General features: G+C 46.9%; 2 protein-coding genes across 2 annotated transcripts in view; one reads left to right on the forward strand and one right to left on the reverse strand.

Moving 5' to 3' along the window:
- The window catches only part of FIBCD1 (fibrinogen C domain containing 1), a 275,844-nt gene extending 274,114 nt beyond the window's left edge, over positions 1–1,730 (reverse strand). Inside the window, exon 1 of the mRNA XM_069985750.1 lies at positions 1,505–1,730. The gene's annotated coding sequence lies outside the window, so the exon portion shown is untranslated. The remainder of the gene's footprint in view (positions 1–1,504) is intronic.
- NUP214 (nucleoporin 214) overlaps positions 1–26,742 on the forward strand; it is a 34,866-nt gene extending 8,124 nt beyond the window's left edge. The window contains exons 10-37 of the mRNA XM_069985747.1: positions 790–916; positions 1,208–1,375; positions 2,503–3,460; positions 5,627–5,793; positions 6,418–6,512; positions 6,614–6,685; positions 6,770–6,919; positions 7,455–7,613; positions 7,704–7,807; positions 8,823–8,999; positions 9,088–9,173; positions 9,322–9,405; positions 9,825–10,106; positions 10,186–10,344; positions 10,422–10,521; positions 10,852–10,927; positions 11,654–11,741; positions 12,319–12,394; positions 12,898–12,962; positions 16,582–16,779; positions 16,858–18,381; positions 18,462–18,532; positions 21,578–21,734; positions 21,810–21,959; positions 23,963–24,134; positions 25,484–25,659; positions 25,747–25,771; positions 26,502–26,742. Coding sequence (XP_069841848.1) covers positions 790–916; positions 1,208–1,375; positions 2,503–3,460; positions 5,627–5,793; positions 6,418–6,512; positions 6,614–6,685; positions 6,770–6,919; positions 7,455–7,613; positions 7,704–7,807; positions 8,823–8,999; positions 9,088–9,173; positions 9,322–9,405; positions 9,825–10,106; positions 10,186–10,344; positions 10,422–10,521; positions 10,852–10,927; positions 11,654–11,741; positions 12,319–12,394; positions 12,898–12,962; positions 16,582–16,779; positions 16,858–18,381; positions 18,462–18,532; positions 21,578–21,734; positions 21,810–21,959; positions 23,963–24,134; positions 25,484–25,659; positions 25,747–25,771; positions 26,502–26,538 — 5,703 coding nt within the window. The 3' untranslated portion in view covers positions 26,539–26,742. The remainder of the gene's footprint in view (positions 1–789; positions 917–1,207; positions 1,376–2,502; positions 3,461–5,626; positions 5,794–6,417; positions 6,513–6,613; positions 6,686–6,769; positions 6,920–7,454; positions 7,614–7,703; positions 7,808–8,822; positions 9,000–9,087; positions 9,174–9,321; positions 9,406–9,824; positions 10,107–10,185; positions 10,345–10,421; positions 10,522–10,851; positions 10,928–11,653; positions 11,742–12,318; positions 12,395–12,897; positions 12,963–16,581; positions 16,780–16,857; positions 18,382–18,461; positions 18,533–21,577; positions 21,735–21,809; positions 21,960–23,962; positions 24,135–25,483; positions 25,660–25,746; positions 25,772–26,501) is intronic.
- The last annotated feature ends 1,173 nt before the right edge of the window (positions 26,743–27,915 follow it).

Raw genomic sequence — 27,915 nt, forward strand, 5'->3', positions numbered from 1 at the left:
TTCTTGAAGGGTCTGTATACTTTAAGGGTATGCTCACATGTACCTTATCCGCAGCGGATTTTATCATCCCCCTGTGAATATGTGAAACTCGGCGCCATTAAGCCCCACGGCCCGGGAACATACTGTACCAGGCCCCTGCTCCGGCTTGCTTTGGGGGCTCCCGGCATCTCCCAGTGCTCAGCCAATCGGTGTGCTGCGGCTGGGCAGCGCTGCCGATACGGTACATGTGAACATACCCTAAAGGGGTACTCCACTCAAACATAACTTCTGATATGTTGCTGCCCATGGTGAGACTAACAATTCCTTCCATACTTGTTATCATCTATTCAGTTTCCATGGCAACACTGTAGCTTCTTCTAATTCTGGGAGGATTTATCACAGTGAGTCCATTAGCAACTTGACCTCCAAAGAACCCTCCCAGCATTACAAAGAAGCTATAATGTTGCAGACACAGCCTGCCAGGGACTTGTTTACATCAGCCGTCTCAGAAGGGAGGGGGGGTGGAGACAGAGAGAAAGGCTCACACACAGATCTTTGTATCTTCAGAAGAAAGCATCAGTTGAAAATTGGGGGAAGGAGACTGAATAGATGATAACAAGTATGGAAGGAATTGTTAGTCTCACCATGAGCAGCAACATATCAAAAGTTACCAGTTACAAAAACAGGGGACACCCCCCCCACCTCCAAATAAAACAGTAATGGAGTAAAGGACTCCTGGGGGGTCCTAGTGATGTGTCTGGGGGGATGGCCATGTGATGTTCTGCCCCTCATGTTCTAATCCCCTCACAGAGCCTGTGGGAGTTATGGCTGCTGGAAGATGCGAGCCGAGCAGAGCTGCCATTGACTGATAACAGAGAGGATACGCTGCCTATGGGGGTCGTGATCTCCTTCACCAGCCAGCTCAACGTGTTTCTCAGTATGTACTGTCATGTCACCAGGGTAGATGGGTGCGGTACGGTTATAACTCTGCTTTTAAGATGACCTAATATAAGGGTGTTAGGGGTGCTGGCCTTGTAGGAAGTTAGATTGAGGATTGCAAGTGGAGGAAGAAGGGTCCCAGCAGCACAGAGTATTTCAGGCAGGAGAGTGTGGATCATGTTGGAGCCTACACAATGGAGGAAGATGGGTTTTCCCCCCATCTACATTATACTGCGGGGGACTGGACCTGACTCTTCTCCATTGATCTCAATGTGTTTTGCCCCCACAGGTGATGAGAAGATCCTGCCCCCTGCTCCGGTACTGCTGTTGCTCTCCACAGATGGCGTCCTTTGTCCTTTCCAAATGGTCAACCTAAACCCCGGTGTAAAATCTCTGACCGTGAAGTCGGAGCGACTTCCTATGGAGGGAGAGCGGCCGATTAAAGCTGCAGGGAGCGGTAGGTTTCCTGTAGCATGAAGTACTGCAGTGTCCCTAACCCTAAGCCGCCACTCACCTCTGATCCCCAGACTATAGATGGGGCCTATACAGCAGCCTATATAATGGTCAGGTAGTAAACACAGCTTACCTTACTGCATCGCTTGCAGGCATGGACCTGGGCTCTGCTGGGTGGGAGACCGGGTCCAAATTGAAGCCAATGGTAAAGGAACTCCAGCATCGGGATGTCACCAAAATAAAAATTCAGCTGTTTATTGCAGTAAAATTTAAAGGACCGTCATAGGAAAACAAAGCGCAATCCGGCAGCTGAAGAGCTCGACATAACAGCTCTGTCCAAAGGTTAATCTGGCAGCAATAACAGGAGGATCCTGTAGGTCATGTGTTCTTGTTACATAGCAGGAGCGGTTGTGTATCTGTATGGGTGACGACATGGAGACCGAGCTGCAGGAGTTTCTGCTATGGAGCTTTACTGGGTTTTCCCCAAGAACAATACTCGCCACTCTGGCAATTTTTTATTTTTATTTTGCAGACTTGTAATTTCTATTTAAAAACCTCTAGTCTTCCAGTACTTATCAGCTGCTGTATGTCCTGCAGGAAGTGCTCTCTGCTGCCACCTCTGTCCATGTCAGAAACTGTCCAGAGCAGGAGCAAATCCCCGTTGAAAACCTCTCCTGCTCTGGACAGTTCCTGACATGGACAGAGGTGGCAGCAGAGAGCACTATTTCAGACTGGAGAGAATACACCACTTCCTTCAAGACATACAGCAGCTGATACATACTGGAAGATTGGATATTACTAGATAGAAGAAAATTACAAATCTGTATAACTTTCTGACACCAGTTGATTTGATAGAAAACGTTTTTAGCCGGAGTTCCTCTTTAACTCTTGTCAAGTCCATAGAGTTGAATAGCTCAGCATTACACACATCCCATTGCTCCATTAATCTGGGGGGACATAGGATCCCCCCTGTTCTTGGAGTTTGTGGGGTCCCTCTTAAGTGCTGAGTTTTGTTCTTGGGAAATTCCGCTGCAGTAAAGCATTGGTCCTTTACCCCAGTGCAGGATCTACTTGTCTTCTCCAGCAGGCATCATGGTTACTTAACCCTTTGTTTCCTTGTTGTGTTTGCAGTGTCTACCACCCCCGGACATGCCGCTATCACTAGCCCTCCTCAGCCTGGCGCAGTTATGGGCAGTGTTACTAATATGCCCCCTGCTGGTTTCACTGGGAAAGTGACTCCTCCGGCTCTCGGCCTTCCGACAAAGCCTCAGGCTCCTGCTGTAGCTTTCGGACCGAGTGTGTCTGCGAAACCTCAACCTCAACCTACCGTTCCTCCTATTTTTACCATGCCTGCCGCTAATATGTCTGCAAGGCCTCAGACTGCTGCCCCCCCGGCCTTCACCCTGCCTGCCGCTAATATGGTTGCTAGACCTCAGACTGCTGCTCCTCCTGCCTTCTCCCTGCCTACTGCTAATATGGCGGTAAGACCTCAGGCTACTCCTCCTCCTGCCTTCTCCCTGCCTGCCGCCAATATGGCTGCAAGACCTCAGACTGCTGCTTCTCCTGCCTTCTCCCTGCCTGCCGCCAATATGGCTGTCAGACCCCAGACAGGTGCCTCCCCACAGTTTGGCCTGCCTGCAGCTAGCATGTCTGCAAAGCCTCCAGCAGCTGCCGCCTCCTTCAGCTTTACCTCAGCCAATCTGTCCGGGACTCCTCAGTCTAGTACTGCTTTTAGTTCATCCCAGGGTAACCATCCCGCCGCCTCCTCCAGTTTCGGCATGCCCGCTCCACAAGACAGCTCTACATTTGCAGGCAAGCCTCAGGCGCCTTCTGCTTTTAGTTTTTCTTCAGCTAGTTTTCCTACAGCAACACCAGCCAGCTCTTCATCGGCCTTGTTTGGTACTTCAGCCGGGACGGTAAGCTTCACTAAGCCTGCCGGGCCGCCGGCATCATCCTTCACCATGGAGTCAGCTGGAGGAGCTTTTGAGGCTACAACACCGAAGCCAGAAATCCCCACCAGTTCTAACCAAGCTGCAGATTCCGGCATCCAACAAACAACTTCCTCTATCAGAGTGAACCTGAAAGACAAGTACGTGCAGCTACAGACACTGTCTCAGAGATACAGACACTTTGTCAGGTGTATGTGCAGCTACAGACACTGTGTCAGGTGTATGTGCAGCTACAGACACTGTGTCAGAAGTACAGGCACTGTGTCAGGTGTACGTGCAGCTACAGACACTGTCAGAAATACAGATACTGTGTCAGGTGTATGTGCAGCTACAGACACTGTCAGAAATACAGGCACTGTCAGGTGTATGTGCAGCTACAGACACTGTGTCAGAAGTACAGGCACTGTGTCAGGTGTACGTGCAGCTACAGACACTGTCAGAAATACAGACACTTTGTCAGGTGTATGTGCAGCTACAGACACTGTGTCAGAAATACATGCACTGTTTCAGGTGTATCTGCAGCTACAGACACTGTGTCAGAAATACAGGCACTGTCAGGTGTATGTGCAGCTACAGACACTGTGTCAGAAATACAGATACTGTGTCAGGTGTACGTGCAGCTACAGACACTGTCAGAAATACAGACACTTTGTCAGGTGTATGTGCAGCTACAGACACTGTCAGAAATACAGGCACTGTCAGGTGTATGTGCAGCTACAGACACTGTGTCAGAAGTACAGGCACTGTGTCAGGTGTACGTGCAGCTACAGACACTGTCAGAAATACAGATACTGTGTCAGGTGTATGTGCAGCTACAGACACTGTCAGAAATACAGGTGCTGTGTCAGGTGTATGTGCAGCTACAGACACTGTGTCAGAAATACAGGCACTGTGTCAGGTGTATCTGCAGCTACAGACACTGTGTCAGAAATACTGGCACTGTGTCAGGTGTATGTGCAGCTACAGACACTGTGTCAGAAATACATGCACTGTGTCAGGTGTATGTGCAGCTACAGACACTGTCAGAAATACAGGCACTGTGTCAGGTGTATGTGCAGCTACAGACACTGTCAGAAATACAGGCACTGTGTCAGGTGTATGTGCAGCTACAGACTGTCAGAAATACATACACTGTGTCAGGTGTATCTGCAGCTACAGACACTGTGTCAGAAATACAGGCACTGTGTCAGGTGTATGTGCAGCTACAGACACTGTCAGAAATACAGGCACTGTGTCAGGTGTATGTGCTGCTACAGCCACTGTGTCAGGTGTATCTGCAGCTACAGACACTGTCAGAAATACAGGCACTGTGTCAGGTGTATGTGCAGCTACAGACACTGTGTCAGGTGTATGTGCAGCTACAGACACTGTGTCAGAAATACAGGCACTGTGTCAGGTGTATGTGCAGCTACAGACACCGTGTCAGAAATACAGATACTGTGTCAGGTGTATGTGCAGCTACAGACACTGTGTCAGGTGTATGTGCAGCTACAGACACTGTGTCAGAAATACAGGCACTGTGTCAGGTGTATGTGCAGCTACAGACACCGTGTCAGAAATACAGATACTGTGTCAGGTGTATGTGCAGCTACAGACACTGTCAGGTGTTTTGGTTCATTCACTGGGCATTATTGCATCTGTTGCAAACCTACAATTCCCATCATGCTTTGCCTTTTGCTGCCCGTCATAATGGGACTTGTAGTTTTGCAACACCTTGAGGGCCACAGGTTTCCGATCCCTGCTCTAGAGAAGGAGACATAAACCCCTTCACTGCCCTAGACCGGTGTTTCTCAACTCCGGGGGGGGGGGGTTACATGTGCTTCACCACTACCCTAGACCACTCGGGTGGCATTAAAGGGGTTGTTCACCAATTTTTTTTCTTTTAAATCAACTAGTGCCAGAGCAGGAGAGGTTTTCTATGGGGATTTGCTGCTGCTCTGGGCAGTTTCTGACATGGACAGAGGTGGCAGCAGAGAGCACTGTGTCAGACTGGAGAGAGTACACCACTTCCTGTAGGACATACAGCAACTGATAAGTATGTGAAGACGAGATTTTTTTTTTTTTTTTTTAAAGAAATAAAAGACAAATTTCTCAGCGCTTTCTGACACTAGTTAATTTGAAAGAAATATTTTTCGGTGAACAACCCCTTTAAGCCCCTTATTACTCCGGATGGCTCATAAGGGACGTGGGCATACCCTCCTTTACTAGCTTAGGCCCCCAGGGAAGTGGGTATTCCACCCACAGGGTTTTTATTATTATTGTGAGTTTTCCTGTATAACGTGACTGCTCTTTACTCGCCTGCTCAGATTTGGTGCCGCGGAGAGTCCTCAGCCGAAGCCAAGCTTTGCCCCGAGCGCTCCAGGCTTCTCATTCACACCTCCAGCCAAGACCGCAACCCCAGCAGCTCCGGGCAGCATCGCCATGCCCGTTCTATCCCAGGTGGCGGGGACGCCCAGCAGACCCTTCTCGGATGGTAAATGTGGCTTCTTTATACCTATGTCTGTCCATATATAAAGCACTGTAAGGGCCATCCTCATCCGATGCCGGTCAATGCTCCCTTAAATTTCAGGTATTCTAGAAAAGTCATGTCCTCTAATAGGTGTAATAACTGTAAGGATTGCCGCATGGTATCACATCAGATCATTATATACACTACATTACAGCCTATAGATGTTATAGTGGTATTATAGACCAGGCTATCACTGTGGGATATTATACATACTACATTACAGCCTATAGATGTTATAGTGGTATTATAGACCCTTTAGATGTTATAGTGGTATTATAGACCCTGTAGATGTTATAGTGGTATTATAGACCAGGCTGTCACTGTGGGATATTATACATACTACATTAGAGAATATAGATGTTATAGTGGTATTATAGACCCTATACATGTTATATTATAGACCCTGTAGATGTTATAGTGGTATTATAGACCCTATAGATGTTATAGTGATATTATAGACCAGGCTGTCATTGTTGGATATTATACATACTACATTAGAGCCTATAGATGTTATAGTGGTATTATAGACCCTATACATGTTATATTGGTATTAGTAATGACCCTTGTTTGTTTTCTTTCTCCTTGCAGTCTCCCAATCCCCACAGAGCGCTGTTCCATCCCCAGCCGTAGCCCAGAAGACACCCCGCGTCCTACCAGCAGTAGCAAAGCAAGCGCCACCCCAGGTATTGCCTCTTCTTTCCTTTATGTGGTAAATATATACAGGCCTCGGCTCTAATACAGTGCATAACGGTAACCAGACTCATTGTCCTCTTGTTTCTTGCAGCCCTTAACAAGCGGAGTGTTGGACAAAGCTGCGGACAGCAAAGATCCCATTCACAATGGAATAAAAGAGGAGGTGAGCGTATAGTGGTGCTGTTTCTGTTGCTTTGTGAGAACCCTCTGAGCCGTAGACTCATCTTCTGTCTCTCTCCGGCCGCAGATCGCTCATTTCCAGAAGGAGTTGGATGACCTGAAGGCCCGGACGGCTAAGGCTTCCTTTACTGTAGGAACGGAGGAGGAGATGAAGCAGCTGAGGAAAGACTCAGATGGCCTCAATTCCTTCCTTTTGGAAATCCAGGATACTACAAAGGTAGCAGAGGGGATTACATTCAGGAGGCAGTACTCCAATGTAAACCCGCCTGGGATAAACTTATATTTATGAGGCTTTGGGTGCTAACATTGTTATTTATGGTGGTAAAAGATGAGAGGAAAGCCTTCATTTACCTTTATGGCCCAGCATAGACCCTCTGGTAGAGGCAGATTGTAAATGCACAGCCCCGGCACTCTTCCTCTTTTGCACATAGCAGTAGTTAATCCCTTAACACTTTCTTCACAGTGTCTGTTACTAGGGACAGCCTAAGCCTAACAACAAGCAGTGGGCAGCAAACTGCAGGGACGGTAGACTTTAGAGCTGTTTTCTGGTTTCAGTGTAGGATATCAAACAATGACCCCTCTGCTTTTTCCACTGTATCCTCCCTGTGTCATAAGTCTGTAGCAGAATGCTCTCACTATAATAATCTATCCACGATTGTACCTGGAGCCATATTTCAGTCTTCGGGCCATGGTTGCCTGTACTGTCCTTTTACCAGTGTGGCTCCCATCGAACCTAATATTATCTGGTTTAGTCACTTCATGGAGATGTCGGCTGCCTGAAAACCACAATAATGGAGGGATTGGCCAATGTTGAGAATGTGAGAGAACAGAAAGAGCGACTGAGTAATCACGTATACCGCCGGCTCCTGTATAAGAAGCCGCTGGACCCCAGGAGCGAGGGGCAGATGCAGGTAAGGCTGGAGGGAGGGGTGGGGGGGGTGTACGACTGAAGACCCTTCACAATACTGCTCACATGCACGGCTCTTGTCCTTTTTCTACAGGAGATTCGCAGACTCCATCAATACGTCAAGTTTCAGGTTCAAGATGTGAGCGACGTCCTGGACCTGGAGTGGGATCGATTCGTGGAGTTAAAGAAAAAACAGAAGTGCGTAGTTTGTAGCCATAGCCTGGATAGTGTGTGAATGTGTGTGTGGCGGGGGGGGGGGGGGGAGTGGTGGTTAAAGTGGTTGTCCATGTTTCGCAAAACATGACCCCTTTCTTCCAGAAACAGCGCCACCCTTGTCCTCAGGTTCAGTGTAGGTTTTGCAGCTCAGTTATTTTGAAGTGAATAGAGCTGAAATGCAAACGGGTGCCACTGTTTTTGCAATAAAGTAGTTGGATATCCCCTTTAAGAAAAATAATAATTATGGTATTTTGACTTAAAGGGGGTATCTAACATTAGAAAAACATGGCCACTTTCTTCATCACCGCTCTTGTCTCCAGGTCAGGTGTGGTTTGCAATTTAGCTCTATTCACTTCAATGGAACTGAGTTGCAAAACCTGCACCCAACCCCTGGAGACAAGAGCGGTGCTATCTATGGAAGAAGGAGGCCATGTTCTTGTAGCGCTGGATAACCCATGTAAATGATTTGTGTGTGTGGGGGGGGTTCCTGTCCAGATATACAGAAAAGAGTCCCTGCCATGTCCTTGCATTACACATACACATACTACTTATCCATATCAGTGGACATTCTGTAATGCTTCATTTCCCCAGTTGTGGCGCTGCAGAGATATTAAAGGTGTTGCCCGTTTCCTTAAAATGTGTTCACACTGCTTTTTTGCAATGTTTTTTTCTTTCATGTGTTTTATACAAAAAAAAAAAACGATTTGTGTGCAACAGTTTTGATCCGTTTTTTCATTGACTTTATTTAAAAAAAGATAAACGCATCAACCACGATTTTGTGTACGCTAAAAAAATGGATGCGCTTTGATACATTTCTTTTTTTTTTCTATTATAATGGAAGTCATTGTAAAAATGGATTAAAACAGATGCCCACAAATACATATGTTTTTTTTTTTTTGTGTGTAAACCAAATGAAAAAAACATTGCAAAAGCGCAGTGTGAATTTAGCCGTACACAGTTAATAGTCTGTGTGAGTAAATTGTTACTGTCTCTATAGGGGATATGGTGTATCAGATCGTGAGACGCTGTATAACACTCTCGCCAATAACCGGGAGATCATCAACCAGCAGATGCAACGTCTTAACCAACTGGTGGAAAACCTGCACCAGCTGCGTCTGTATAACTGCACCTCCCAATGGAGCGTGACGAGTGAGGAGTCTGGAAGCCGCAGCAGGTAAGAGGAGCCCCAACCTCCGGGCCTGAACACTGGTGATGGCAGGAATCCTACTGTGCTTATATATGGCTGCTGCTTCTTCTTGCAGCAATGCTGTGGAGGTAGAGAACCTGGAGGACACGTTATCAAAGATGATCATAGACACGACCATTAAGCCGACACCAAAGCTGCCACGTAAGTGCACATCGGTACCTTGTCAACCAAGTAAAGGGCCTTATTATTAGTGAGAGGCCATGTGGTTGGGTAACAGCGACATTTTGACCTCCCCCCCCCCCCCCCCCCCCCCCCCCCCTAACATTTCTCCTATTTTTCTATTTTGCAGCCAAGTTATCACCAGTGAAGCAGAATCAGCTAAGAAATTTCCTGACTAAGAGGAAGACGCCACCAGTTCGATCTCTTGCTCCAGGTACAGTGACTAGAGTCGTTCTGTATGGGATGATAATGTAGAGGGCGTCGTCTGTACTTTTCCTTGGGGTGGCACGCTCACTGCTACTCTAATCACTGCCAAAGGGAGCCAAGTATTGTCCTCTGCTATCCACGTCAGTGCTATAGCCAGTGAATGGAGTGACACTGCACATGCTCAGTTGCTGCCCCATTCACACAGGACCCCTATTCTCATCATTCATGGGGGTCTCACTGACAAGTTGTATTGGGGTAACTTCTTTTTAAGTCTGAATAATTGTAAACCACCCCTAACAATTGCACTTGGGTACGTATAGGTAGGAGAATTGTCTACTGCCATGATGTCTTCCTGCTGCAGCATTTCCTTATGGAAGTTGTGTCACTGTTGTTTCTCCTGAGTATTTTAATGTGTCTCTATTTTAGCCAACCTGTCTCGGTCATCGTTCCTGAACCCAAGTTATATAGAAGATCTGGATGACGTCAGTTCTTCATCTTCGCTGTCGGAAGCAGCAGATATTCAAGGGCGACTGTTAGAAGCACAGCAAAGGCCTGTGAGACAGGAGACCCCACCTCCGGAGCCTTCCCCTGTCCGGGCTGTGCGCCATGCCCCTGTGACCCGCACTGTATCCATGCAGCCAGGCTTCGGGACTCCAGCTCCTCCATTTGGGAAGGTTCAGCCGGCCTCCGGACCCATCACCAGCACCCGTAAGTCGTCTTTAAAATAAATACTGACCTATAAATAGTGTGATCTGAGCCCTTAGCGGCCTCCTAATTCTGTATCCAGCTGCAGTATCGGTGCCAGCGACAAGGGTGATCCCGCCAGGAGCCGACAGCACAATGCTGGCCACCAAAACCGTCAAACACGGAGCGCCCACTGTCTCTGCACAACAAGCGGCAGCAGCCGCAGCCATGAGGAGGCAGCAGATAACCAATCCGGCACCAGGTGACCTGAGCCGTTCGCACAGATATCTCACATATAGGTCTGGCTTTATGGCTGACGTTTCTTTGCTTCTCCTGCAGCCGTGCTCACTGAATCCACCTTGCAAACCGTACCCAAAGTAGTTAACGTGAAAGAGCTGAAGGGAAACGGGCCCGGACCGAACATTCAGCTGGTCATGGGGTAAGAACATAGATGGCGGCACGAATGTGGAATGGCAACCAGTATGGCTTGGTGTTTGGCTAAACAGTAGTCTGGTCATTCAGCTGATCCCGTAGTTATTGTTGGTTATCCATTGGCCTTTGCCAACTATAGATCCTATAAATCCATTTACCTCCCATCACAATTATGTGTTTTGCCTGAAATGGTCGTCCAGGAAGCTGTCAGTCTGATATGGGCCTAATATCGCTCGGTCAGGGAAGGTTTGGCCTTTGCCATGCTGGTATTACTGTGAATGCTTATAGTTATCATGTAGTTACTTTCTAGAGTAAATCCGTTGTTTAACCCTTTTAGGACCACAATCTTGCAATCCGCTGCCCTGAGTAACAACCAAGCACTGAACAAAGCGGCTGCAGCTCAAGCTAAACAGGTAACGAACCAGGAACTTAAAGGGGTAGTTCACCAAAAAAAAAAATTTGCTTCACATCAACTGGTGCAAGAGATTTGTAATTATACAAAAAAAATCTCCAGCCTTCAAGTACTTATCAGCTGCTGTATGTCCTGCAGGAAGTGATGTATTCTCTCCAGTTTGACACAGTGCTCTCTGCTGCCACCTCTGTCCATGGCAGGAACTGTCCGGAGCAGTAGCAAATCTCCATAGAAAACCTCTCCTGTTCTGGACAGTTCCTGACATGGACTGAGGTGTCGCCAATACAAATACCAGTCTTTGGCTCTTTCTTGCACCTGTTGATTTAAAAGAAAAAAAAATCTTGGTGAACAACCCCCTTTAAAACCCTGCTGCAATATTAGTAATTCTAAGAGTACAGAAAATGGTGAAGGCATATGAAGGCATACATTACATGGCGCTGCTTACCTGCTGGGGTAAAGAGCATTAGATTTGCTCATATCAATGCTGCCCGCACTAAGCATTTGCAAAACTTCTACTCATATGATGCTAGCTCTTCTGGCATGCTGGGAGTTAAGGTTGGAAAACACTACATCACATCATCGCCTAAGCCCAAAAGACTTTACAGCTATATTCACACTTGGCTGTTGCTTTACTGCTCTGATGTGATACATTGCAGGATGTCAGATGTCTGGTTTCTGCCAGTAGCCTATTGCACTGTCTTTCCTTACACATCCTTTTTATTCCCAGGTTCTTCCTGTCGGTGCGTTGAAAGTTGTTCCCCCTCCGTCCAGCATTCCCCAGCCAGGACCAGTGTTGGTGCCCAACAAGGGGACAGGTGAGTTGTAGAGTTACCTATAGAACACAGGTGTCAAATTCAGGCCCTCCAGCTGTTAGCTAAAGCTTTGGCTGTCCATGCATGATGGGAATTGTAGTTTTTCAACAGCTGGAGGGCCTGAGTTTGACCCCCTTGCTCTAGAACAGGGATGCCAAACTCAGGCCCTTCAGCTGTTTTAAAACTACAAGTCCCATCATGCCTGGACAGCCAAAGCTAAAATTGTAGTTTTAAAACAGCTGGAGGGCCTGAGTTTGACACCTCTGCTCTAGAAGTTTAGGGATACACCATAATGTCTGCTTGTGCGATCAGGAACCACCAGGTTGCTCTGCCTTTTTGCACAACTCTGTCTTCCATTCAAGTGAATTGGGGTTGTCGCAGTCGCTACGGACACTTTTGTATCGCAACACAACCCCGTTACAGAGTCACTTAATCTGGCAGCGTAAAGTGGTGGTTCCTGGTTGCACGGCAGAGGTGCTGCCCATGCTTTGGTGCCATAATACAATGTTTGCAGTAGTGTAAATGCCCTGTAAGATGATGCAATTCTCCGAATCACCAAGCTCTTCCTGTTTGTTTGTAGGGCCCGCCGCCTCTTCAGTCCCCAGCCTGGCACCAGGGGCATCGGCCAACAAAGCCTTTCCTTTTTCTTCTCCCAGGTATGAAGGAAAGCCACGTGCATCTGTATTTCCCTCAGTCAGGAGCTCAGGCCACATATCAATAAGATTTGGAGAATATATCTGGAATCTTCACTGATACCCGATGCCTGAGAAGGGTTAAGTGACCAGTGCCCACACGCCTTTGTATGCAGCTCTCCTACTGTCTCAATCTTTGGATAAGATCTAGCGATGAGCGAACCTGGAGCATGCTGGAGTCCATCCAAACCCGATCGTTCGGCATGTGATTAGCGGTGGCTGCTGAAGTTGGATAAAGCCCTAAGGCTATGTGGAAATCATGGATATAGTCATTGGCTGTATCCATGTTTTCCAGACAACCTTAGAGCTTTATCCAAGTTCAGCAGCCACAGCTAATCAAATGCCGAACGTTCATCTCTAATAAGATCCTTTTTAGAATTCATCCTCTTGATGCTATGTATATATATAATCTATATGTATATATCTAATGCTGTTACTGACCCGTGTGATTCTTTCTGGTTTCCCAGTGTTTTTACCGTGAGCCCTGCCGCCCCCTCAGCTCCCTCAGCGACGTTTGGAGGCCTCATCCCAGGTAACCTGTAAATTCCTATATAATTATAATTCCTATATTCTGTCTCTCTTTTTTTTGACTAGAATAGAAAGTCTGGAGTCCCAGATGTTGTCCTGTACCTCAGATCTGTATGGAGTTGTACATTGTCCATATTGCAGCTTACAGCTTCTCCTCTTTAAAGGGGTTGTTCAAATTTTTTTTTTCTTTCATACCATCTGGTGCCAGAAAGTTATATAGATTAGTAATTTACTGCTATTATAAAATCTCCAGTCTTCTAGTACTTATCAGCTGCTGTATGTCCTGCAGGAAGTGGTGTATTCTCTCCAGTCTGACACAGTGCTCTCTGCTGCCACCTTTTACCATGTCAGGACCTTCTGACAGTATTTTTATTTATTTTTTTTTATTTCACTCTTTATACATTATTGATATTAGGGCAGCCATCTTGCCTGAGTTTTTTTTTTTTTTTCCTTATATATTTTTTTCTCTCTATATTAACGCCCTGCGGCCGCTTTGGGGAGTTCAGAGCGGGGCTGCGCGGCGACCCCGTGCTGAACCGCCGTGGTCCCGGGTGCCACATGTAGCCTGGGACCGCGGCTATTAGCGGGCATGGTCCGATTGCCGTGCCCGCTAATTAAGGATTCAGATGCAGCTGTCAAAGTTGACAGCTGCATCAGAATCCTTTATGCAGCCTCATCCCTGGTGTCTAGTGGGGTGGATCGCTCCTCCAGGGCAACAGCGATCCACACTTCCGGCTCGGGCCGGGGTCTGCGCCGTAATGGCGCTGATCCCGGCTCAGCACTCGATTGCTTCCGGCTGCAGCAGCCTATCTCATTGATCTACGCTGTATATCTATGCAGCATAGATCTCAATGAAAGATCAGTGTACTTATACTAGAAGTCCCCCAGGGGGAATAACCCTAACCCCAGGAGGGAGGGAATTAACCCTAACCCCAGGGGGGAATAACCCTAGGGGGGCTTCTAGTATAAGTGTAAAAAAAACAAAAAAGTGTCATTATTAATTTAAAGAGAACCAATCATGGACGAAAGTTAAAAAAAATTTATTCCCTAATTAGATGTAAATCATCATTTCATTGACATTTGTAAATATAATTCATTATTTTTATTGCCACGTTTTTTAATTATTCACTTTTTACTTTCCTGTCTCGAGCCGGCTCTTTTCAAAAGAGCCGGCGCGAGACAGGAAACTCCCGTCATGCAGAGCGGCAGGAAAGGTTCCCATGATCCTTTGCCTGACGCTCCGTTAATACACAGTGATCTCGCGCTATACAGCGCAAGATCGCTGTGTATTTTCTAGTCCCTCTTCTCTAATCTATTTATGAAGATACAGACTGCCTCTGCAGTCTGTATCTTTATACTTTACCTATCCTCTTCTTCGGTGGAGCAAGGCCGGCGCCGCCATCTTGATTACGTCACTTGCGTTCCAGCGGTGGAACGCAAGGCCCGTAATCAAGATGGCGGCGCCCGGACGTGCGGCACTGAAGCAGAGGATAGGTAAAGTATAAAGATACAGACTGCAAATACAGTCTGTATCTTCATGAAGTCTATCTATGAAGATACAGACTGCATTTGCAGTCTGTATCTTTATACTTTACCCGATTCTCTGTTCCCTGGCTGTTCCGGCAGCGGCGCCATCTTGATGACGTCACGCTGGAACGCAAGTGACGTCATCAAGATGGCAGCGCCCACCGGAACAGCCAGGGAACAGAGGATCAGGTAAAGTATAAAGATACAGACTGCAAATGCAGTCTGTATCTTCATGAATAGAGTTAGGGAGAGATATACTTTCATAATAGGGACAGTTACATTTAGGTGATTGGTTCTCTTTAAAAAAAAGCCCCCCCCCCCCCCCTTATAAAAGTCTAAATCACCCCCCTTTTCCCATGTTATGAATAAAAATAAATAAATAAACATGTTTGTTATCGCCGCGTCTGTAAACGCCCGAACTATTAATTTATCACATTCATGATCTCGCACGGTAAACGGCGTAAGCGCAAAAAAATCCCAAAGAACAAAATTGTGCATTTTTGGTTGCATCAAATCCAGAAAAAATGTAATAAAAAGCGATCAAAAAGTCGCATATGCGCAATCAAGGTACTGATAGAAAGAACACATCATGGCACCTACATAGACCAAAGGATAAAAGCGCTATAAGCCTGGGAATGGAGCGATTTTAAGTAACATATATTTGTTAACAATGGTTTGAATTTTTTACAGGCCATCAGATAAAAGAAAAGTTATACATGTTATATATCGTTGTAATCGTAACAACTTGAGAACAAGTCCGTTTTTCCCCAGGGCGAATGGTGTAAAAAACAAATACACCCCCCCCCCCCCAAATAAACAGAATGCGTTTTGTTTTTTTTTGTTTTTTTTTTTCAATTTCAGCACACATAAAAAAATTTTTCTGGTTTCACAGTGTACTTTATTAAAAAAATAAATTAGTGGCTCAAAAAATAAGGGCTCATGTGGGTCTCTATGTGAAAAAATGCAACTGCTATGGCCTTTTAAGCACAAGGAGGAAAAAACGGAAGTGCAAAAATCTAAATTGGTCTGGTCTTTAAGGAGTTAATTGACAAATCAAAGAATGTACAGCAGTACATAAAACCAAAAGAAACAAATAAAGAAGTGACAACATGGCAGAGATTGTCATCAGAATTCAACAAGTTGTACGTATTCAGCAGATAAAGTTAACTAACAAAGCTGACTAAGACTAAACAGCAGCAGCTCTGAACTCGTACATAGGATTAGATCAGGTACCCCGAGCCAGGAGACACCCCTGCCTGAGCTGTTCTTAACAGCATTTAGTGACACACTTTACAGCAATCCTCTCAAAAGAAAAATAGCATATTGTGGTTATATTTTGTTTTACCGGGTCTCTGTCTAGGTAGAGATGTTGGATTTCTGTTATTGTACATCCAGTCCAGAGTCAGAGTGGTAGATTAGTCCCGGCTGGAACGCCAGCAGAACTTATGGTGACATTTTAGTGTTTTTAATGTAGAGCAGTATTTGGGTGTTGTCTCCCTCATTTTACTACTCCTGTACATTGATATATTTATGTGGTATTTTTGTATCTGTCAGTGTTATAATAAAGATTTTCGTGATGTGCTACCATTTTTTGTGTATATGCTTTTTTTCTTTTGAGAGGATGATGTACTACTTATATGCACTGGTTTAGCACTCCATGATTATTAGTGGTGCCCACTAGCTTTATATATATAACACTTTACAGCAAGACTCATGGACATAGATGAGAATAGACAGACCCCTTTAGATGAATGTGAGACATTACTGATCGCGCTCTGTGACCTGTGATGAGGTCATTACTCAGGGAGCTGCTGTTGTCTCCTCTATCTACCGGTGTCACATGACGCTGCAATGCTGTACAGATCACTTTACTGCAGCCTCCTCTTATCACCACAGACACAACAGGAAGTGTCAGCTTAGTTTTAGCCCCAGTGGTGAGAATGAGAACTGCAGGATATCAGGATTATTGTATAATATAGATAGAAAAATAGAAAATTTGGAAAAATGTCACAAAAATTCTTTAAACATCTGTTTAACATAAAACCATTATTTATACAATAAGTCATTTTCTGATGACACTGTCCCTTTAATTTCAGGAAAGGATTCTCAGCCGCCTTCAAGCTTTATGACCGGTCCTGGGAACAAGGCCCCGTTTTCCTCCGGATCTGAAACGTCTGCCCCCTTCTTGTCTTTTACGCCACCACCTTTATCATCCTCTGCGGACCCCGGTGCTACCGGTAAACCAACCATGGCTCAGGCACCTGTTGCCCCCTCACCAGCCTCTCTCCTCCTCAGTAAGTCCTCCGGTCTGAGGGTTGTAGTGTTCTCTATGCTTCCACCGATTCTTTCACTGCTTGTCTTTGATATTTCAGCCAAGGATACGACCCAGCCCGCAAACTTCACGACCGGAGGAGGGGTAAAGCAGCAGTTCGTCTCTCCACCTGATCTATCGGCTTCCTTTGTGTCTGTTATGCCCCCATCTTCTGCCCCTGCTGATTCCACCACTAAGCCTGCTTCAGCTCTGGCACCGGTGACCACATCTGCTCCCCCAGTCGCCTCCCCTGCAGGCTTTGCTGGTGGGGGGGAAACTCTAGGAAGCTTCTCTGGACTGCGAGTTGGTCAGGTTGAGGATACATCTAAAGCCGCTGCATCCACGCAGCAAGTGAAAGCCCCAGGCTCCTCCGTCAGCTCCTCGAAACCTGGAGATCCGGCTTCTACCACTGGGGCTCCCACGCTGTTTACTACTCCTTCGCTGGCCGGGATCTTTAACCCTGGCGCCAAGTCCGGCTTCTCCTTTTCAGCACCGGCCAGTTCAGCCCCTCCGACCAGCGCTGCACCCTCGGCCGCTCCAGCTTCTACCGCATTTGTTTTTTTGCCTCCTTTGACTTCAACCCAAGCACCTGCATCTTCCATCCCGGCAACGTCCACCGCCGCAGCTCCGACCTTGTTTGGATCAGAAGTTAAACAGCCGGCGGTACCAGAAAAATCCGATCCTGACGCTACAGCTCCTTCACAGCTACAAGCTCTTCTAGCTCAGCCGAGTGAACAAGCACCAAGCCCAGCAATTGGTGGTGCCATGTCCACACCTCCAACTACAGCCGCTACATCTCCACCTGCTGCGGAAACTAAGACACTGACTGCTCCTGTGTCTACATTTACAACCACAGTAACCTTGGGTCAGAACACAGCCACCACTTCCACGCCGGTAGCGGTCAGCCCTCTGACATCTCCTGCAAACACAAGCTTGTCGTCTCAGACACCAGGGCTGGTCACCGCAGCCACGCCAGGACCCCCTAGCACGCAAGTCACCACCGCTTTTGTCCAGCCACCCACAGCTGCATCTGCAACCACAGCTGCTGCCTCTATCTTTGGTCAGACCCCGGCAGCTGCTTCAGGTTCTCTTCTGTTTGGTCAGCAGAGTAGCAGCTCCACCAGCACATCTGGGCCTAGCGCTCCTACCTCGGCTTTTGGCTCATCAGGATTTGGGGTGACAGAAGGAAGTGGAGGCTTTGGACAGCCGGCATTCAGTCAGACGGGGTCTTTTTGGAAAACCACTTCTGGTTCTGCTAACAACTTTTCCTTCAAACCATCGAGCTTTGGGTCACAGTCATTCTTCAGCCAGACTCCGGCCTCTACTGCTGCGGCTAGTAGCAGTGGCGGAGGACTATTCGGGAGCTCTGCTAATACCAGCAGTGCAAACACCTTCCCCTTTGGGCAGCCGGCGGTCAGCAGCAGCACCTCCACAGCTGGAGGAAGCCTCTTCGGGCAGAGCGCTGCTCCTGGGTTTGGACAGAGCGGCTCCACCTTTGGTCAGAGTACTCCGGCCTTTGGCAGTGCCAGCTCCTCGGCCACAACTACCACCTCATCTTCAATGTTTGGCTTCGGGACGTCGACAGGTGAGTGTGCGCTGTATTTCTCTCTACATCCGGGGCGGCTCTCATGTATTACCTCTCATTTTATCTTTTATGCTCACCAGGATTTCCACCGAGCTCCTCTGGATCCTTATTTGGCCAGTCGCAGAACACTGGCGCAGGCGTCTTCGGGCAGGTACAGATTTTATCCATGTAATATGGGAGGGGACCTGAGCGGGGAACTCTGTGTCTATGACGTCCATATGGCTGTAGTAAAGAGCCTTTTACATGAGATGATTATCGGGTGTATCGCTAGAAACGTTGCAGTGCCTGACAGTCGGCCCGTGTAAAAGTGACAGCAATCAGCCAAGGTCCGGAAAACACCTGATCCTCAGCTGATCGTGTCTTTTAGAGGCAGTTCAAAATTTATTATTGGCGCATATCTTCCTGTGTAAATGGGGGGGGGGGGGACTGACAGAATGGATATGTATATAGGATATACTGTACATAGAGGAGGTGTATATAGGATATACTGTACATAGAGGAGATGTATATAGGATATACTGTACTTAGAGGAGGTGTATATAGGATATACTGTACATAGAGATGGATATACTGTACATAGAGATGTATATAGGATATACTGTACATAGAGGAGGTGTATATAGGATATACTGTACATAGAGATGGATATACTGTACATAGAGGTGTATATAGGATATACTGTACACAGAGGAAGTGTATATAGGATATACTGTACATAGAGGATATATAGGATATACTGTACATAGGGGAGGTGTATATAGGATACACTGTACATAGAGGATGTGTATATAGCAGAGCTTCACAAACTGTGAAGCGCCCCCTAGTTGTTGGGGAGGCCCAGCTAGGGAGCCAGTAACTATAATCTGAACAGTCTTTTTGCAGAAATCTCTATTTTAGCAACATTAATATTTTTTGTACTAATTTATTAGTATATTGAGCTTGGGAGATGGGTGAAAGGCGGCCCTGGCATTATTTTCAACTTTTAAATAGTCTTTCACCACTGATAGTGAAGCCCAGGCAGCCTCTTGGTCAGTCTGGTGAGGCCCCGGCATTGCCTTGGTCTGTTTGGTGAGGCTCCAGTAGAAAAAGTTTGAGAAGCACTGGTATATAGGATATACTGTACATAGAGGTGTATATAGGATATACTGTACATAGAGGTGTATATAGGATATACTGTACATAAGAGGATATATAGGATATACTGTACATAGGGGAGGTGTATATAGGATATACTGTACATAGAGGATGTGTATATAGGATATACTGTACATAGAGGTGTATATAGGATATACGGTACATAGAGGAGGTGTATATAGGATATACTGTACATAGGAGGTGTATATAGGATATACTGTACATAGAGGAGGTGTATATAGGATATACTGTACATAGAGGAGATGTATATAGGATATACTGTACATAGAGGAGATGTATATAGGATATACTGTACATAGGGGAGGTGTATATAGGATATACTGTACATAGAGGAGGTGTATATAGGATATACTGTACATAGAGGAGGTGTATATAGGATATACTGTACATAGAGGAGGTGTATATAGGATATACTGTACATAGAGGAGGTGTATATAGGATATACTGTACATAGAGGAGATGTATATAGGATATACTGTACATAGAGGAGATGTATATAGGATATACTGTACATAGAGGAGGTGTATATAGGATATACTGTACATAGGGGAGGTGTATATAGGATATACTGTACATAGAGGAGGTGTATATAGGATATACTGTACATAGAGGAGGTGTATATAGGATATACTGTACATAGGGGAGGTGTATATAGGATATACTGTACATAGAGGAGGTGTATATAGGATATACTGTACATAGGGGAGGTGTATATAGGATATACTGTACATAGAGGAGGTGTATATAGGATATACTGTACACAGAGGATGTGTATATAGCATATACTGCACACAGACGAGGTGTATATAGGATATACTATACATAGAGGAGGTGTATATAGGATATACTGTACATAGGGGAGGTGTATATAGGATATACTGTACATAGGTGTATATAGGATATACTGTACATAGGTGTATATAGGATATACTGTACATAGGTGTATATAGGATATACTGTACATAGGTGTATATAGGATATACTGTACATAGGTGTATATAGGATATACTGTACATAGGTGTATATAGGATACACTGTACATAGGGGAGGTGTATATAGGATATACTGTACATAGGGGAGGTGTATATAGGATATACTGTACATAGAGGAGGTGTATATAGGATATACTGTACATAGGGGAGGTGTATATAGGATATACTGTACATAGAGGAGGTGTATATAGGATATACTGTACATAGAGGAGGTGTATATAGGATATACTGTACATAGGGGAGGTGTATATAGGATATACTGTACATAGAGGAGGTGTATATAGGATATACTGTACATAGGGGAGGTGTATATAGGATATACTGTACATAGAGGAGGTGTATATAGGATATACTGTACATAGGGGAGGTGTATATAGGATATACTGTACATAGAGGAGGTGTATATAGGATATACTGTACACAGAGGATGTGTATATAGCATATACTGCACACAGACGAGGTGTATATAGGATATACTATACATAGAGGAGGTGTATATAGGATATACTGTACATAGGGGAGGTGTATATAGGATATACTGTACATAGGTGTATATAGGATATACTGTACATAGGTGTATATAGGATATACTGTACATAGGTGTATATAGGATATACTGTACATAGGTGTATATAGGATATACTGTACATAGGTGTATATAGGATATACTGTACATAGGTGTATATAGGATACACTGTACATAGGGGAGGTGTATATAGGATATACTGTACATAGGGGAGGTGTATATAGGATATACTGTACATAGGGGAGGTGTATATAGGATATACTGTACATAGAGGAGGTGTATATAGGATATACTGTACATAGAGGTGTATATAGGATATACTGTACATAGGGGAGGTGTATATAGGATACACTGTACATAGGGGTATATATTCATCCCATTGCTTTCCCTTGGCATGTAGTTGACCATTCTCTGTGTATCGGTCAGTGGACCCTATAGCTCTGAACAGATGACACTAGTGTGAGCGGACCCTGTGATCTCCAGGTCTGCGGTGTAATAAGTGACTTCTGTTTGTGTCCGTCAGTCCTCGGTCTCCTCGGGCGGCCTGTTTGGTGCAGGCAGCAGCGGTTCTGGCAGCGGAGGCTTCTTCAGTGGTCTAGGAGGCAAACCCAGCCAAGAAGCGGCCAACAAGAATCCCTTCAGCTCGTCGGGTGCAGCCTTTGGCTCCTCCGCCTCCTCCAGTGAGTACCTGGCTGACTGTCTCCTCTGTCCCCGTCCTCAGGTCACTGTTCTGACTTGTTTCCTCCATCCCGCAGACGCCAGCAGCCTGTTCGGTAACAGTGGGGCAAAGACGTTTGGCTTCGGCAGCCCCTCCACCTTCGGGGATCAGAAGTCGTCAGGAACGTTCAGCGCTGGAGGGAGCGTGGCCTCACAGGGATTCGGATTTACCAGTCCCAACAAAACCGGTAATGGCGGCATCAGGGTTGTCTTCCTGTCCTGTAGAAATGTAGCCATACCAGTGCACATGTAATCGTCTCACTGGGAAGGGATAGACAGGATGGACATTGCCTGAGATTCTGAAACTCTGCACAGTCGCCGATCATGAAGGACTCGTATTACCAGCCCCCTCAGACTCAGCAAAAGTCTAGGCAGGCTATTACTGGGGTGGTGTTAGAGCTCTACCCAGCATGCTGGGTAATTCATACTCCGAGAAATACTGCAGCTGCACCCCCTCCCTTTCACAGCATGCTGGGTTATTCACACTGAGGAGGGTTCTGCAGCTGCACCCCTCCCTCTCAGAGCATGCTGGGTAATTCATACTCAGGGAGTGGATGCAGCTCCACCCCCTCCCCTCACAGCATACTGGGTAATTCACACTAAGCAAGGATACTGCAGCTGCATCCCCTCCCTCTCACAGCATACTGGGTAATTTACACTAAGCAAGGGTACTGCAGCTGCATCCCCTCCCTCTCACACCATGCTGGGTTATTCACATTAAGCAAGGATACTGCAGTTGCATCCCCTCCCCTCACAGCATGCTGGGTAATTCACACTGAACAATGATACTGCAGCTGCATCTCCTCCCTCTCACAGCATGCTGGGTAATTGACACTGAGGTAGGATACTGCAGCTGCATCTTCTCCCTCTCACAGCATGCTGGGTAAAACACACTGAGGTAGGATACTGCAGTTGCATCTTCTCCCTCTCACAGCATGCTGGGTAATACACACTGAGGTAGGATACTGCAGCTGCATCTCCTCCCTCTCACAGCATGCTGGGTAAAACACACTGAGGTAGGATACTGCAGCTGCATCTCCTCCCTCTCACAGCATGCTGGGTAATTGACACTGAGGTAGGATACTGCAGCTGCATCCCCTCCCTCTCACAGCATGCTGGGTAATACACACTGAGGTAGGATACTGCAGCTGCATCCCCTCCCCTCACAGCATGCTGGGTAATACACACTGAGGTATGATACTGCAGCTGCATCTCCTCCCTCTCACAGCATGCTGGGTAATACACACTGAGGTAGGATACTGCAGCTGCATCCCCTCCCTCTCACAGCATGCTGGGTAATACACACTGAGGTATGATACTGCAGCTGCATCCCCTCCCTCTCACAGCATGCTGGGTAATACACACTGAGGTATGATACTGCAGCTGCATCTTCGGTCCTCCATGATGGTTCCAGCCCTGTGCAGACTTTCACTGGGATCTTTAGGACTGTCAGCTCCACAGTCGGTGTCGATGCCTCGGATGTCGCTGTATCACGATCTGTGTTTCTGGTCCGATCAGTGATGTAGTGAACATTGAGGCATGGTGACATCGGCTGAGGAGCGTCCAGGAGGCTGTGCGGTGCCGCAGATCATGGACATTGAGTTAAATTTCCGTGATGAGGTCACACGGGGAGGTCGGGGACTCTTCCTCCCTATCACCCTGGAATGTGGCATCCACCATTAGCTGATTTTTAGGGGGTTATGTTGTTGTTTCTCCGTCCCTCCCTCCTCATACTTTGGGAAGGTGCTCTCACTTGTCACATGACCGTCCTGTTCTGTACATTGTCATCTGTTTGTTATACCTAAGCTGGGGTTAAAAGGGGTTCTGATGACACGGCACCCCACTGATCACGACATAGAGCTGTGAGAAGTGACTCACTAAGTGATATGGCGGCTTGCTTTCCCCAGTATTGGGGGCCTGACTGCGTTTGATAGCCTAGCATTTTGTAGTCTACCATTAAGTTCCATGGTGGCCGTACAGCAGAGATAGTATACGGAGCCTGGGGGGCTGTCATAAGAGGTGGTGCATGTCATTAGGTCAGGGTGGTCTTGAACAGTGAGGTCCTCCCCCCATCCCCAGCACTGTGTGGGGGGGTCATGTCTGTATACATTGTACTGCTGCCATTACCTGCATGTGATGTATATTCCCTTGTCTCTCCCTTTCCCTTTTTTCTTGCCCCTGTTTTGCTCAGGTGGGTTCGGCGCTGCTCCGGTGTTTGGCAGCCCTCCAACCTTTGGGGGATCCCCTGGTTTTGGAGGGGCGCCAGCATTCGGCACAGCCCCAGGCTTTTCTAGCCCTCTGGGCCCGAATAGTGGCAAAGTGTTTGGGGAAGGTACGGCGGCCGCGAGCACTGGAGGATTCGGGTAAGAACTCATCTTTACTTCATCATTTTACCTTTTATAAAACTGTATAGAGTCATAGTACTACCTGCAGTCCCATGTAACATCACTTATAATGCATGGTGCCAGGTCTACCAGTTCTACCTGCAGTCCTATGTAACATCACTGGTAACACAAGGTGCCAGTTATAATATACCAGTTCTACCTGCAGTCCCATGTAACACAATGTGCCAGTTATACTATACCAGTTCTACCTGCAGTCCCATGTAACATCACTTATAATGCATGGTGTCAGGTCTACCAGTTCTACCTGGAGTCCTATGTAGCATCACAGGTAACACATGGTGCCAGTTATGTTATACCAGTTCTACCTGCAGTCCTATGTAACATAGCAGATAACACCTTCTGTAAGGGTCTTATTACACGGGCCGATGGGGGACCAATCATAACTGTAAACAAGCGCCGACCTGCTAGATCGGCGCTCGTTTACTAGGCCTATTACACGGCCTGATAATCCTTTAACAAGAGCTGCACGGACATCATTATAGATGTCCTTGCAGCCCTGGCTAAACAGTATACATCACCTGTCCATGCTCCAGGGCTCTATGCCACCGCGGGCAGTAATTGGCTGAGCGGCCGCTCTGAAGCTGCAGTGCATGGAACCCGGCAGGAAGCAGACTGCAAGAGGAGCCCTGGAACATGGATAGGTAATGTATACTGTTTGCAAATTGTCAGCCGCCGGCCATGCATTGCTATTACATGTAGCGATGCACGGTCGGTGACCGACGATTATAGGCCCAAACCTAAATCAACAATCAGCTGATGATCGTCGTGTCTATTTAACAGAGTGATGATCTGCCGGATCTGGCCGATTATTGTTCCATGTAATAGGGCTCTAAGTTTTATTGTACCATCACCGGTACACTTTGCTTGTTATGCTGATATAGAAGCAGCTGTACCTGCAGTCCTATGTAACATTACAGGTAATGCAAGTTGTTATAGTGTGGTGTCAGTTCTTTCTGCCTGCAGTCCTATGTAACATCACAGGGTGCTATTTATACTATGCCAGTTCTACCTGCAGTCCCATGTAACATCACAGGTAACACCTAGTGCCAGTTCTGCCTGCAGTCCCATGTAACATCACAGGTAACACAGGGTGCTAATTATGACTGTGTGGTATCAGTTCTTTCTGCTTGCAGTCCTATGTAACATAGCGGTGTCACACAAGGTGCAGCAGATGTCACGTTTGCCTCCACCACATCTGGTAGATAAGTAGTGAGCCTCTAGGAGCACAGTGTGGCAGCCATGACGGCGATATGGCGGCTGACGTGGTCGCAGGTTATTCTCCTCTCTAACTCTTCCCCCATCCACAGGTTTGGAGGAGGAGGAGGCGGCGGCAGTGGTGGCGGTGCCTCATTCGGCAGTCTGGCCAACCAGAACACCCCGACCTTCGGCGCTCTGTCCCAGCAGGGCAGCGGCTTTGGTGGCCAGAGTAGCGGCTTTGTATTTGGTTCTGGTAACAGTGGAGCAGCGTCTGGCAGTAGCGGTGGTACGTTGTTTATTATGGTGTTGCAGATGCTTCTGTCTCTTCCTTCTATCTGCGAATGATGGTGACCGGTGTCCATTTACTTTGCAGGTTTCTCATTCGGACAAACAAACCAGTAAGTGTTTCCGATACGAGGACATGTAGTGTAGATCCGCACTGCCCGTAGACGCATCTTAGGTTTACTGTTTCCTGGATCATTGCCTGGTGCCTGACAGGCGGTCACCATACACCGATCAGCCATAACAGGGCTAAGGGGTCGGGCAGGGGACACATCAAAAGGATATAGGGTCAGGAGGGGACACATGACAGGGTTATGGGGTCGGGGAGGGGGACACATGACAGGGCTATGGGGTCTTGGGGAACACATGACAGGGCTATGGGGTCTTGGGGAACACATGACAGGGCTATGGAGTCTTGGGGAACACATGACAGGGCTATGGGGTCTTGGGGAACACATGACAGTGCTATGGGGTCTGGGCCACGGGGGGGGGGGGGGGGGGGGGGGTCACATCACAGGGGTTGGGGGGGCACATCACAGGGCTATGGGGTCCAGGCCCCAGGGTGACACATCAGGGGGTTATGGAGTCCGAGCCCTGGGGGGAGACATCTGGAAAGACAGGGCTATGGGATCGTGGATCACCTGGGGGGACATAGCACAAGGGGAACTACACAGTGTTAGCCAGGTTTTATTGTTATGGCTGATTGGTATAAACATATTCAGGATCATTGTCTGCTTTACTGCAGTGCCGAGAACTGTATTGTACTCAGCCATTTTTTTTTTTTTTTTTTTTTTGCTGTTTACCGACTGTCGCGCCGGCTCTTCTCACCCCCGCGCTGTCTCGCAGGTCTTCATCAGGATTTGGAGGAGGCTGGAGGGGCTGAGAGAAGGAAGACGCACAAGAGGAACATGACTCATTTCCTTTGCTCTCTATTTGTGCTTCTTGTGATCTCGGCGGCAGCAGCGCCATGTGCCACCTGTAGAGGGCGTCAGGCTACTTACCATCTGACCCTCCCCCGGCTCATTTATTACATCCTCTTTTACTCAGGCTTTCCTGTGTCCGCCAATAAACTCTTTCCCTTTTTGAATTGTCTTGGTCTAATTTTATTTCCTTAGAGGGCCTTCCCATCTTAACTGATGTAGTTAGTCCTGTAGGGGACTACAGTCAAGTTACATTCATTCCATACATTGGGAGCCTAAAGCTTAGACACAGCACAATAGCGGATACAGGATTTACGGTGAGAAAGGGGCAGAATCCGGCGGCGGACCTCTCTGCCGTGGAATCCCGAGGGCTGGCACGCCTCCGCTTCCGTCGCTCTCCACTCACAGAATTGACATTGAGTGTAGAGCGACAGAAGCGGAGGAGCATGAGCCCTCCCTTAGAGACACTGTGGGGCACTGATACAGGCGGGATTCCGCCACTTTTCCTCCGTGTGAACTGGCCCTTAGAAGGGAATAATGAAAGTCTACACAATGGACTGTTATGACTTTAAAGGGGCACTCCGGCGAAAATCTTTTTCTTTCAGATCAACAGGTTTCAGAAAGTTATATAGATTTGTTATTTGCTTCCATCTAAAAATCTTCAGTCTTCCAGTACTTATCAGTTGCTGTATGTCCTGCAGCAAGTGGTGTATTCTATCCAGTCTGACACAGTGCTCTCTGCTGCCACCTCTGTCCATGTCAGGAACTGTCCAGAGCAGCAGCAAATCCTCATAGAAAACCTCTCCTGCTCTGGACAGTTCCTAAGTAGAAGTCAATTACAAATCTATATAACTTTCTGTAACCAGTTGATTTGAAAGAGAACTATTTACTGAAGTACCCCTTTAACCCCTTAAGTATTAAAAGTAGTTTTAAAAGATCTTTAAATATCTGCCTGGTTTTTATAGATTAACCCTTTTAGACAAGTGTTAGTGATGTCACTGCTGTCATTAGACTCCGAGAGCCCTCTCCCTGGTCCAGCATTGTGGGGGATGGCCCTGGGCTGCTGTTTATCAGCAGGGCACACACAGGATTTCCTTTCTCTTGCTTTTTTGGCCAATCACAGGACAGAGCCTTCTCCTCTCTGTTGTGCCGTATTGCTGGAAGCGGCGGAAGTGCACCGGACTGAAGCGGCTGGCATTATGACGGGGGATTAAGTACAGGACACTATTATAGATATCAGGGGAGGTGATGTTGATGCAATCAGTTTTTGGAAGGTTCTATGTAAGCAGAAAAACAAGAAAGTAGCATCACAGCAGTGAAGGAGATGAAATAGCAAAAGC

The sequence above is a fragment of the Dendropsophus ebraccatus genome, chromosome 10 (genome assembly GCF_027789765.1).
Source record: "Dendropsophus ebraccatus isolate aDenEbr1 chromosome 10, aDenEbr1.pat, whole genome shotgun sequence".
NCBI classification, from domain to species: domain Eukaryota; kingdom Metazoa; phylum Chordata; class Amphibia; order Anura; family Hylidae; genus Dendropsophus; species Dendropsophus ebraccatus.